We start from the raw sequence: 13,979 nt of genomic DNA on the forward strand, positions 1-13,979 counted from the left end.
CTTCGGTGTGGTCAAAGTATCCCAGTTTACCAAGTGCATTTTTTTCTCTCCATCCTTATCACCCCATATAAATCTCCTTTGTAATTTCTCCAGCTCGTTACACACACCAATAGGCAGTTTACCACATTGCATTTGGAATGAAGGTACAGTGGCCAACATCGATTGTGTAAAGGTAACCCTCCCCGCCTGTGAGAGACATTTTGCTTGCCAACCAGATAGTCTTTACTTGACTCTGTCTATAATATCTCCATAATGTTGTTTAGTCACTCTGCCATGTTGCATCCAAGCCCCCAAATATCTTCCAACATTTTTCACTCTTTTGAATCCACACTGATCTGTAATTCTCAATGCTAACTCTTCCTGTGTATTTTTTAAGAAGAATATACTACTTTTCTGCATATTAGTTTTAAGACCTGGTGTTTCTTTAAATAACCTTAGGCATTGCATCATATTCTGGATCTGGTCTTCCTTCGCTTCCGCAAACAAAACTAAATCATCAGCAAAATTGAGATGCGAAATTAACGGCCCCTCCTTACCAGCTCTAATAGGCAACCAAAGGTTCCCTCTGACAGCAGTCTCTATAATATGGGACAATTTTTCCATTCCCAAAACAAAGAGATATGGTGAAATAGGGTCACCTTGACGAATACCTCTAGTTGGATGAAATTCCTAGGTCATCCCTCCATTCCAAAAAATATTAATTGTGGTTGATTTCACTGACTCCATTATTATGTCAATAAGTTTTCCTGGGATTTGAGCTTCCTTAAGGATATGATGTATGAAATTCCAATTGAGTCTATCATAAGCTTTTTCCAAATCTATCTTAACTGCCATATAAGCTTTTCTTCCTCTCATTCGATGCATACTATGTATAAGCTCCTCTACAATCACAATATTGTCTTGAATGTGTCTTTTAGGGACAAAACTAGTTTGTGTTGGTGAGATAAGCTTCTCTAAATTCGGTCTCAAAACTAGCTTGTCTTTTAGGGACATTTTCTTTTATAACGAGAAAAGGAACAAAATTTATTGACACGGGTCTTCAATTCACCAAAATATCATTTATCTTTTGTGGCATAAGTTCTAATTTGTTATTGTCTCGCAAAATAAATTACATTAACGCTTATGGAATTCATGGAGTTACAAAAATAAAATAAAAAATAAGATTTAATTTTTTTTTATTCATGTTAATAGATATTTATTAAGATTTTGAGTATTAAATTATTTGTAATAAATTTGTAATTTAAAGACTTTAAATATGTGATAAGATATTGATCTTCAGTTAATGAAATTTGAAATGATTGATAATGGAATAACAACAAGAATTCCAATTTTAGTGGTTTTTTTTTACAGTAATGTTTTATGCGTAACATCTATTGTACAAAGAATTATGACATGTATAATTCACCAAAAAAAAAAAAGAATTATGACATGTATGTTAAAATTTTGACGAGACCCAATATAAAAGTGAAAATCAATCCTCTTAGTTAAAAGTTTCACAATATCAAGTAAAAAATATTTTGTGTTTGTCTTTCCTTTTAAAATTTTATAAATATAGAAAAACAAAAATTACTTTTTATAATTTAATACTTCTCAAATCAAGCAAGTTTCGTATAATATAAATCTAAGAATATATTCAATTAATTTGTTTAAGTCTAAGTTAAATTATTTGGAATGCATATAGAAGAAGAACTGACAGTTTTCAAATCTGGTTAAAAGAAAAATCTCAATATTATTATCACGAAAATCTTATTTTTAAGGTTATTATATTTTGAAAATAAAATAAAATCAAACCTTAATTTTATAGAATCATGTGAATGAAAAATTCATAAATTTTAGTACTAAATCTATTTTTCGAAAGATGCTTCAGTTTTTAATAGGCATTCAACCAAAAAAAAAGAAAAGGTAATAGGCAAGTATAAGCTCTAAATATTTAGATAAACTTAAGTTATCAAAGCCAAAAGCTAACCTAACCTGATTAATTTACACTCCTAACGAAGGTTAATTGAGATTGTGATATAACAGTATTGAAAAGAAGTAGATACAATAGATATAATATGTTATTTCAAAAAATAAATTCTCCGAAGACATTTTATCAAATTAACTTCTCTCTTTCAAACTAAAAAGGATATCTTAATCAAAATTTATTTTGATTACGAAAAAAAATATTTTCTATCTTCCTTTCTTAATTTTTAAATCCTAAAATTATGGAATTCAAATCATTATCAGAATTCATCTTATTCACTTTTTATATAAAATTTAATATTTTATCTTGAATTTTTTTATCTTTACAATTTTATGATAATTTTATTGTATCACTCCAGTAATGAATATTTAAAAATTCAATAAAAAATAATTTATCATAAAAAATAAACTAAGGGTGAGATCAATACTGAAGAACAATTATCATAATGCCGCTTTTTATAAAAATAAAATAAAATAATCCAACTGTCATATGAACAGTAAAATTTGTCAAAGTGTCACGCATGTAAATGCGTTACAGCGGCTAGCTAACTTTGTTTGTTGATGTGGCACATTTTTTTTTTTTTGATAACAGATGTGGCACATTTTACTGTGTGACAGTTAGGTAAAAAGAAAATTTAAAAAAAGTGGCATTATAAGATGCGCACCACAATTTGTTGCCCTTCAAAACATACGAAGGAGCTGCCCTGTATGATCTTCAACTATACCAGAAAAAATCCTGAATCCTCGCTTCATCTTATCTAGATAATTCGATCAGAACACTGTCAGTTATACTGGTGTACTTAATGATAAACATTAAGTCCAATGATATTAATACTAGGGTGTTCGCGGTCTGGATTGGATCGATTTTGGAAGTAAAAGTCATCCGATCCAATCTCTTCGGTTTGATTATGCAATCATCCATTCGGTTTGAATTTTTTTTCAAATCCGATCCGATCCAATTTTTTTTGGTTTGGATTGGATTGGTTTTCGGTTTTTGAAAATCTTAAAATTTATTTCATGATTATTGTGCAAATAACATCTTTTGTATATATTGGCTTTGTAATTTTTTTTTTAAATACAAAAGCATAAGTAAACGATAATATAATTATTATTTTTTGGATAATTAAATATGAAGCTCTACATAGATAAAATTTTGTTAATGAGATGTGACTAGATTTTTTTCTTGGGTTTATTTGATGAGTTAATGGGTCTTGGGTTTAGAAAATTTTGGGCTATGATTGGGAAAAAATCCAAGTAAGTAGAGGAAAATTAATATATTGGATCAGTTTTCATCTACTAATCTGAAAACCGATCCAATCCAATTAAAATTTGTGGGTTTTTTTCGGTTTTCGATTTTTTGATTTTCGGTTTATTTGGTTATTGATTTTTCGGTTCGGTTAACGCGGTTTGAATCGATTGATGAACATCCCTAATCAATACAATGTCATGGGTTTCAGAGCACTTGGCTTACCCGTGGCTATTATGGTATTGATTTTTTTTTTTTTTTTAATTTCTTCTTTCTTTTTCGCCTAAGATTCTCGTTTAAAATTTAAAAGATATTAATTTGATCCTTATCAAATGGGTTGTTCAAACAATAAACGGCATATATTGATATTAGATTTGGACTGGATTTTCAAACAACATACGTATTCTTGTTGGGGATGGATATTGTAAAGTTATCACCACTCAATCTCACCGTTAGATTGATTATGTTGATTCAACGATTATATTTATTTTCATCTTTGTATGATCATGATTTTCTAAATTTAATATTTTATATTTATTCCCCCTTTGTATGGCTATGATTTCTCATATTTAATAGTTTCACATTAAATATGGGGAATCATAACCTTACAAAGATAGAAATAAATATAACCGTTGGATCAACGTAATCGATCTAACGGTAAGATTGATTGGTAGTAACATGGTAGTAACACAACTTGGTTGTTACAGTATCTTTCCGCATTCTTGTTTGTCAAAACTGCATTATTCTATGTAAATTATTTATGGATGGGATGCTTTGATATCGGTGTCAAATTAAAAAGTTTGATATTAAATCTTAATCGTTGATTTTGTAAATCTAACGGTTATAATTTATTCAGTCACATTTATTAAATATTATAAATTCTTAATAAATTATAACCGTTAGATTAATGGAAATCAATTGTTAGAATTTGATATCAAATTTTTTAATTTGACACTAGTATGAAAGGATCATATCCCGTTATTTAATAATTTTAAAGTATCTAAAAATATTGTTTCAAATAACTGAATTTGTTGGGATATGATTTCTATTAATACCTCCCCTAATTTATATGAAACTATCTTTTTTTTTTTTTTTTTTTTACTTAGGCCACAAGAAAATAACGGGGAGATATATACAAAAAAAGAAGAAGAAAATAACGGGGAGAGAAAGCGCAGAAAAAGCATAGGCGGAGGAGACGCGAGAGAGCTATGTCACCTAATTTATTTAAAGCATGAACGGCAGCATATCACAAGCTTGCTCTGCTTGTAAATACCAACGCAGGAAGTGTGGACCCGACTGCATTCTCGCACCATATTTTCCTCACGATCACCAAAGGCAATTTTTGAACGCACATAAATTATTTGGTGTTGGCAAAATTAAGAACATCATCGAGCCACTCGACACTAAGGACAGAGACATAGCCATGAATACCATCATTTTCCAATCTGACATCCGCGCCACTGACCCTGTCGGAGGTTGTTACAGGCACATACAACACCTTCAGTCTCAAATTGAATACTATAAGGCTGAGCTTCAGCTTGTCCTTCAACACCTTGATTTTTGCAGAGCACAGGCTCATCCTCAACCGGCACAGATTCAAGATGTTGTTTATCATTCAACTGCTAATGCAGATCAATCAGTTAATTTGAATGCTGCTACTTCTGGTCACCATTACTACTTTCCACAAGTGCCATTACATTCACAAGTGCAGTTACCATTGTCGCCCTTGTCATTAGAGGACAAGAACAAAGATTGCTTTGACTATGGCTATGATCAAAAGCCTATTCTTGACTTGATCAGAGAAATGAATTCAGACGACAGTAGAAAACTTTAATTCAGCCTAAGGTTTGTAAATAAGTTCTTAATTTTCATACTAGTCTGATTTTTGTTTTATGAGTGATTTAGATGGATGAGTAATTCCCACCATCTCATCCAATAATCATCATCCTTAAAAATTTTGACAAATTCTTTTATTGAATTTTTCTTGTCCTTGTGTGATTAATCATTCGATCACTCCATACAAAATGCAAACATCCATGATGATATAACTTGTGATTAATCATATGTCCTGTGTTTATCAACTCATAACATTTTTTACTCGGTTATGCAGTGATCCTGAAGCTAGTTTATTTATAACAGACAAGTCAGTAAGAGAAGGGAGGTTAATGCATCCAATAAATTCAATCCTGATCAGAAAGGAGCCGCAACTTTGTTTACTCCTACAAATTCAATATCTTTTTGAACTAGTTAGAGTATTCCCACAATAGCTTGTACTTTATTGTGAGGTAAAGCTGCTTTTATAGATTTTCTCAATGGATCCAAGTTTTACAGCATTGGCGTGCTGTTTTTTTCTTATAGGGTAGAACCATGTTGCTGATTTTTTTTTAATGGTATGTTGCTGCAACAACTTCTTAGCTTTAATTTAATTTTTCAAAAAACAATTTCTAACAAAAATAGTACTGCCACGACATTTTGTAAGCATTGGTGATTGGAAGCAGGGTTATCAAACCCGACCTGCGCATCGACTCGGTCGGGGTACTGAGTTATTAGATCACTGGTCGGACCGGTGTGTCACTAGTCGGACCGGTTGACCCAGATATATATAGATATATAAAAATATATATAAATATGAACATATAAATTCAATTATATTCTCCATATCTAAAATGAATTAAATAAAGTTCATTAAATAAGTTCAAAAACATGAAAAATGCATGCTGTTACTATGTCAAATTAAATTGCAACTCAAAATCCTCATAAACATACCTCTCAATGAAATTAAACTCATATTTTTCAAATTCAACTACATTAAAAATGACATATGTCACATTCTCTTATTTTATTATTCCGTAAATTACTTCAGTATTGAAAGTTAAAATCATCTGAGGTCGTCGTAGAAGAGTATACTAACAAATAAAATTACAAAAAGTTTTTAAAATGAGTTTTACATATATTTTTTTGACAAGATGAAACAATTTTGATTTTTTAGTTTTTTTTAAATGTATGACCCGATCGGGTCACTGGTTTTGACCGGATCGATGCATGACCGGTCCAATTCTTGACCCGAATCGATCCAATGACCGGGTCGCCAGGTTCCGGGTCAACCCGTTCGGATCGGATCGGGTTTTACAACTATGATTGGAAGAACTATTATGTGTCATGTGATCATAGTTTAAATTCATATTATCATCCTCTTGATAACGCAAGTTGCCAATGGGTCTGAGCTTTTATCCCACTAAGCTCTTTTTCTATTGATTAAAAAGATTTAAATTTTTTTCCTATTGGAGGTAATTTTGTCAAGAATGGTAACCGAGGAGCTCAAAATCAACTGACAAAATCGTAATAAGTGGACTAATATGATCATCACTTGGTCTATGTTTAAGATTGTAGGTCCCCGAGTCTTTTACACTAATATGATCATCACTTGGTCTATGTTTAATCAATATGAAATTTTATGACTACTCACACTTAAATACTTCCAACAAAGTTATCTCCTATGATCCGCTCTGCCTTATAGTATTCAATTTGAGACTGAAGGTCTTGTATGTGCCTGTAACAATCTCCAACGCGCGGATGTCAGGTTGGAAAATGATGGTACTCATGGCTATGTCTCCCAAAATGACCTCATTTGAGAAAAATATTTTTATAATTCTAATTTATTCTAAAATTATATTAATCTTTATTGTTATTATTTTTCCAACCTCAAAATGATGTTTTAGTATAACAAGAAATAATTTTATCTCTAGTAAGAAATATTAAACCCTTAATAAAAATAAGATGGACATTTCCACTTATTTTCACTACCATTTCACTACTTCTATAATCACTGTTGGATCAGCATTTTTTCTCTAAATTTTTTTTGAAGAAAAAAAAAAAAAAAAAACAAATTACATTTATTTTTTCTTTCTTTTTCAACTTTTGATTTAAATTCAATCCAATAATAATAAAAATATTGTAAAGAGAGGAAGATTAAATAGTTAGGCAATATAATCACCCTTTTTATATTAGATCACAATATCAAGAAAGAGAAATGGTAAATGTTAGGGGTGTAAATGAGCTAGAAGACCTATCAGGGGAATAAATCTTTGGTACTACTGTTGTACCAAAGATTCAGTGCATCCCATCAATGAAAATATTACAGTCAATTAAAATTCTTTTTTTTCTGTCAAATTTTTTCTCTCTCCTCTGATGTGTAATGCTCTCATTGATGAGATGCACTGAGCAGTAGTACCAAAGATTTATTCCTATCAGAGGCCTATAGTCTGGCCTATCTTAGATCTGATATGGCTTACTCTATTTTTAAATAGAGCAGATTTAGGTTTTTAGAAAAAAAAAATTATTTGAAAATAAGGCCATAGACTCACTTTAAAATGTCTGATATTATTGAATTTATTTTAATAAATAATAAATGTTTATTTAAATTTTAAAATAGAATATTAAATTGAAGGAAAAATATTTATTCTTTTAAATGACATACAGTTATGTCAATTTTAAGTGAGAGAAAGACACAACCTAGTATTATTTTATTTAAAATTTAAATTAAAAAAGTCACTTACTTTCTCTCCCATGATTTTCATTGCTTGTGTTTTTCTTTTACTTAAAATGATATAACTCTATGTTCTTTAAAAGGACAAATACTAAATCCTAAATTAAATTAGTAAAGAAAGTGCAAATTATATGTATATACATATATGAAATTTTCATGTGATCTTTATGAATATTCTTTCATGTGTTGTTAATGAAATATTATTCCATATAATTTTTGTGAATAAAAAATTTTAAATTTTATATTTCAGTTTGATTTGGGCCTATAAACTTCGATTTGCAACTTGGTAGGCCTTGCAGAACGTGTTAGACTCTTTAGTTTTTTATAATAGGTCAAGCCAAATTTATAAATCAAGCCTTTCTAAACATTTTATATAGACTTAGGTTATTAAAGCCAAAGTCTGACCTAACCTGCCCTATTTACACTCTTAGTGAAAGTCAATTAAGATTATGATCTAACGGTATTAAAAAAGAGTAGATACAATAAGTATGATATGTTATTTCAAAAAATAAAATTCTCCATGACATTTTATCAAATTAACTTCTCTCTTTCAAATTAAAAAGGATATCTTAAACAAAATTTATTTTGATTACGAAAAAAAATATTTTATATCTTCCTTTCTTAATTTGTAAATCCTAAAATAATGCAATCCAAATCATTACCAGAATTCATCTTATTCACTTTTTATATAAAATTTAATAATTTATCTAGAAATTTTTATCTTTACAATTTTATGATAATTTTATCGTATCACTTCAGCAATGAATTTTTAAAAACTAAATAAGAAGTAATTTATAATAAAAAATAAACTAAGTGTGAGATCAACCCTCACAAGATGGGAACAATGACCATAACGCCACTTTTTACAAAAAAAGAGAGAGAGAGAGAGAGTAAATACTCATTTTGGTCCCTGACAAAAAACTCGGTACCCGTTGAAGTCCCTAAAAAAAAAAAATTAGCTTGGAAGTCCCCAACAAAGATAAATAGGTCCCACGTTCGTCCTCCTGTTAGTCCCAAACAGACAGCGTCACTGACGGAGCTGATCAGTAACGTTAATGGCAGCGCTCAACTGCCACGTTGGAGTGGAAACAACGTCGTCACCTAACCTGCGTCCACGTTGCTTAGAATCATTTGGAGAAACCCAAAAGTGCCCCTCACCTAACCGTTGATAACTTTACCATTTCCCACTCTTGGAAGTTCAACATCCATTGTTGAAAAGGAATACCATCGTTTTGTTAATGTATCCCTGCGTTTTGATTCTACAGCGGTTCAACAATTGGAGGGAAGTGGAGCAAGAAATAGCTTTGGTTTGGTACGAGGCTCATCGTTGTGTACTAAAAGGTAAGACAGTAATCTATTTTGGAACACTTTTTATTATAGTTACTATTTGTTGTCAGTGGTCCCCATAAAGTTTTTGTTGTTTAATGTGTGTTCATTCGTGCATTACTTTGGGGTTTAAAGTAAACAAATGGCTACCGGGTGTGGTACGGTCCCTGTGTGAGTAAAGTGGTCCAAGGTTGATCCTAGAACAATTAAAAACCACATGAAAAGTGTGGGAAAAAATGCATGTTCCATTTGTCTATTTGTTTATGGTTTTTTATTGTTGCTGAGGTATTTTAAATTGCTTGTGCTGATTGATATATAACAATCAGTTTCATTTTCACATACAGGGACTGGTTCCAGCTTTGAAGGAGATTATGCCAGGTGCACATCACTGATTCTGTGTCCAACATGTGTGAAGAACTTCATCAAACAATGGAAGGATAAAAAGACTAGGAGAATTGTTTGGGAATGTGCTAGATGCACAACTGTTCCCCAATTTCAGAAGGTTATGCAAAGGCTGAAAACCTTAAATGAACCAGCTTGGAAGTATCTTGGCAATATAGATCTTTCTTGTTGGGTTAAGGCATACTATAGTCACTGGCCTAAATGTGACAAGATTACAAATAACATGGCTGAGGTTTGGAATTGAAAGATTGTGAATTATAGGTCCAAACCTATAATGTCTTTGTGTGAGGAATTGAGATGTTACATAATGCGAAGGATGGCAGCACACAAGAAAATTTTGCAAACATTTAGGGGAAAGATTGCACCTGCACAACAGAAGAGGCTGAACCAATTGAAGGTTGCCAGCAATTCTTGGACACCTACATGGACTGGAAACTTGGTCCAAGATGTGTATGAAGTCTCTGGAAAGGGTCAAAGGGTTAGGGTGAACTTGACTAACCAATCTTGTAGTTGTAATGTTTGGCAATTGACTGGATTGCCATATGAACATGATATTGCTGCCATTGCTCACAAGAATGAACCTGCAGAAAATCATGTTCATCAATAGCTGACAATGGATGCTTTGCATGCCACTTATGAACACACACTCAACCCAGTCAATTCCCAACAGTATTGACCCTCATGTGATGCCCCAAAACCACTTCCTCCACGCCTGAAAAGGCCAATTGGACATCCTAAAAAGCATCGTAAAAAGGATCCAACTGAAGAGCTTATGAAGACCAACAAGAAACTAAAAAAGTCTTATACAGTTCAATGCTCCAAATGTGGTCAGACTGGTCATTACCCAAAGACATGTAAGGGACTTGCAGCTCCTTCAAGGTCAAAGCAAAAACCAGATAATGTTGACATTCAATCAAGGACAGTTGAAGAAATAGTCATGACTCAAGGATGCCCTGTACCAGAGACAAGCAGCCAGCATACAACAACTAAGGCTCAACTAGGCTTAAGACCATCAAGAGACAGCAACCCACCTCCATGCAATCCTATTGAGGTTGTGTCCAATGAGACACTAACTGTAGCATAGTGGCACCAGAACCAGATTCATAAGCTTCATGTCTACACCAGGGTTCAAGCCACCAAGACCAGCCTTACATAATTGATTGGAATATTGTGTAATCAATGTCATTAGGCCATTTTTTGGATGCCTCTAACATAGGAATTGATTGGAATTGGAATTAGGCCAATTTTTTGGAAATACTTTGGTTTTGGCCCTGTTGAAATATGTCATTAGGCTTTTTTTGTATGCCTCTGGTTATGGCCATAGTTAGTAGGAACACTATGCTTTTTTTTGGAACATTATTGTATTGGCCTTAATGGAAATATGTCAATAGGATTTTTTGGTATGACTATGGCATGTTGGCCATGGTTAGTGCTTGTAACTAGGATATGATGAAATGAATGCAAAATGTCTAGTTACTATCTGTCTTTGCTGTCATTACTGTCTACAATGTGCAATTTTTAAATTTTAGTCCACACCATCTGTCATTACTACTTCTACTTATACATTTTCTTGTTTATGTTAACACTGGTATTTATCTTGTGTTTGTTGTGTCATTTTAGGGTCATGTGTATCATCACTGCACTTATCATCCATCAGCAATTCATTTCCCTTATAGGCCTTCAACATTTTTTATCGAGGACCTTTTTAGTCCTTGGTTAATAACACGTAGATCTATATTGGTCCTTAACAATTTTATAGGGGTCCTTTTTAGTCCCTGTTAAACTTGTAGTTACACCAGTGCCACCATAAGCTGTTAACAGACCAGCAATGTCATTTCCCCTTGTACATGCTGATTTCATTTATGACTTACACAATTAACTTTTGCATATTCACACCATCACAATCTCAGTTTAGTGTTCATATAGTGTTTCCATTTTTTTTTATCTCTTTCAAATTTATACTACACTTTGTGCCAATAAACATAAGTTCAAGTACATAAGCCATGTTATATACATTGCATGAACAACATTTCATTATATTTCAACACTGGTCCTTCCATTACAAATCTTTACATTCCAAAATTCTTACGACATATAATGGTACATACACCAGTAAATCTCAACAGAACCACACTTTTTATTTCATTCCAGCCTACTTGCAAGATATATACATATCACAAACACAACAATAATGGATCCAGCAAACACCTTAGCACACCTACATATGCTTAATTTCCTTCTCCACCCTTTCAAACTCTGCATGCATCTTCATTGATAGTTCAGTAATCTTTATATGTTGCTCATTAATCTTCTTTTTGTGGTCATTCACCTCCAGCTGCAGTTCATCATTGAGCTTCATGTCCACATAGTTCAACTTGAATTCCATTTCAGCTACATTCAACTCCAGCTTTTTAATTCTCCAATCTTCCAGCTCCATGGTATCAGATGTAGCATCATCTACCCATGTAAAAAAGTTGCAGTGTGGCTTCTTTTCCTAACACCAAATGAAACCAAACTCTTAATAACATTCAACTTATACAAAGAACGCATGCAAAAAAATCTCACCTTGAAATTGGGACACCCAAAAATGCTCTATTTGGGTTTCTATCCGTTTTGGAGGTGTAAACAACATTGTGCCTCCAACATTTACAGATTGGAGCAGCTCTCCTTCTTTGACTTCTGGACCCAAATGAACTACAAGGGCTTGAGCTCCCCCTCCTAGAAGAAATATCCATCTCCTAAACACAAAGTTTCAAAGAACGCACAAAATCGATAATAATCCCTAAATTAGTAATCCCCAAATTGAAACGTTCAATCTTCGATTCAATCCCCACCTAATGTGTTTATGTAAACCCTACACTATACGACGACATTCTTGTGAAGAAATTAAGGGGGAAGGACAACTTCACCTTCAATTGGTTTTCTCCAAATGATTATGAGCAACGTGGACTTAGGTCTCCAAACGACGTCGTTTCCACTCCAACGTGGCAGTTAAGCATGGCCATTAACGTTACACATCAGCTCCGTCAGTGACGCCGTCTGTTTGGGACTAACAGAAGGACTAATGTGGGACATATTTGTCTTTGTTGGGGACTTCCAAGCAATTTATTTTTGCTAGGGACTAGAACGAGTACCAAGATTTTTGTCAGGGACCAAAATTGGTATTTACTCAAAAAAAAAAAAAACCAACTGTCACACAAATAGTAAAATTTGCCAAAGTGTCATGTGTACAAGTTCTCTACAACAGCTAGCAAACTTTGTTAGCTAATGTGGCACCTTACTAGTGGTCACCTAATTCGCTACTATCAATAGCGGATTACATGATCAAAATATTAGTATGCTATGAGCAAAAATTGGACAAGTGTCAATTTCTCCCAAATTCACTATAGGCTATAACGAACTATGAGAGAGAAAATGACCGAGAACTTTGACTTATTGAATCACTAATGTTACTTGTTTGTTTTGCTCAAATTAATGGGTTGCAGCTTGCCAATAAATTCCAACTAGCATGAATGATTTTACTCAATTCCTTTTTGCTGAATGATATTTCTATATCATTGGTGATTTTAAAATATAATTAGTGTTATAAATTTAATACAGTTCAACTAAATTTATATTCAATTAGTTAACTATTTTACTTCACTACATTACAATTAAAGTTATTTAAATTGATATAATTGAATTGATTATATTAAAAATAACTAATTATTAATTGAGGTTGCTATTTGGTTATTTATATTAATTAAAAAAGTGTGAATTACATAATAAAGTTGATTTACTTTTGTCTGTTTCACAAACAAAAACCTTTATAGTCTTCTTTTCAACATTGATGAAAGGGCTTATTTAGTGTCATGTAATCATGTTGCACGAGAGAACGAATTTTATGTTATAAATATATAATGGTGGGGCCTTACTACCTAAAAAAAAAAAAAAGTTTGCACGATTATCGAATAGTGTATAGGAAAAAAAAATATACCTCATGTAATATGAAAATAATTTTTCACTTGATGAAAAGTCGAAAAGCAAAGCAGATTTTATACCTTCGCAGGTGTCATACCTTCGCATTGGTGATTGGAAGAACTGTTAGTGCTGTCCCATGTGATCATAATTTAAATTCATGTTATCATCCTCTTGACAATGCAAGTTGCCAATGGGTCTGAGCTTTGATCCCACTAAGCTCTTTTTCTATTGATTAAAAAGGTTTAATTTTTCTCTTATCGGAGATAATTTTGTTACGAAGAACCCAAAACCCTTTGTAATAGATATTTGTATCAATAGATTAATTGACAAAATCATAATAAGTAAACTGACATCATTTCTCAACGCAAAATTTTAAGGTCGTAGATCTTTGAGTCTTTTGCACTAATATGATCCTAACTTAATCTATGTCTAACCAATGTGAAATTTTATTACTATTCACACTTAAATATTTTCGACAAACTTATCTCCTACGATACAAAATGACCTCATTTTAAGGTTGGGAGAAAAGTATTTTTA

General features: G+C 32.2%; 1 protein-coding gene across 1 annotated transcript; it reads left to right on the plus strand.

Annotated features, from left to right (window-relative positions):
- Positions 1-4,439: 4,439 nt before the first annotated feature.
- Positions 4,440-5,042, plus strand: LOC133313709 (LOB domain-containing protein 22-like). Its single transcript, XM_061515117.1, has one exon. It carries the CDS (start codon positions 4,440-4,442, stop codon positions 5,040-5,042), a length of 603 nt encoding a protein of 200 aa, XP_061371101.1.
- The last annotated feature ends 8,937 nt before the right edge of the window (positions 5,043-13,979 follow it).

This window comes from Gastrolobium bilobum, unplaced genomic scaffold (genome assembly GCF_033153095.1).
Source record: "Gastrolobium bilobum isolate Gb01-03AN ecotype WA unplaced genomic scaffold, APGP_CSIRO_Gbil_v1 utg18832, whole genome shotgun sequence".
In the NCBI taxonomy this organism is placed as follows: Eukaryota; Viridiplantae; Streptophyta; class Magnoliopsida; order Fabales; family Fabaceae; genus Gastrolobium; species Gastrolobium bilobum.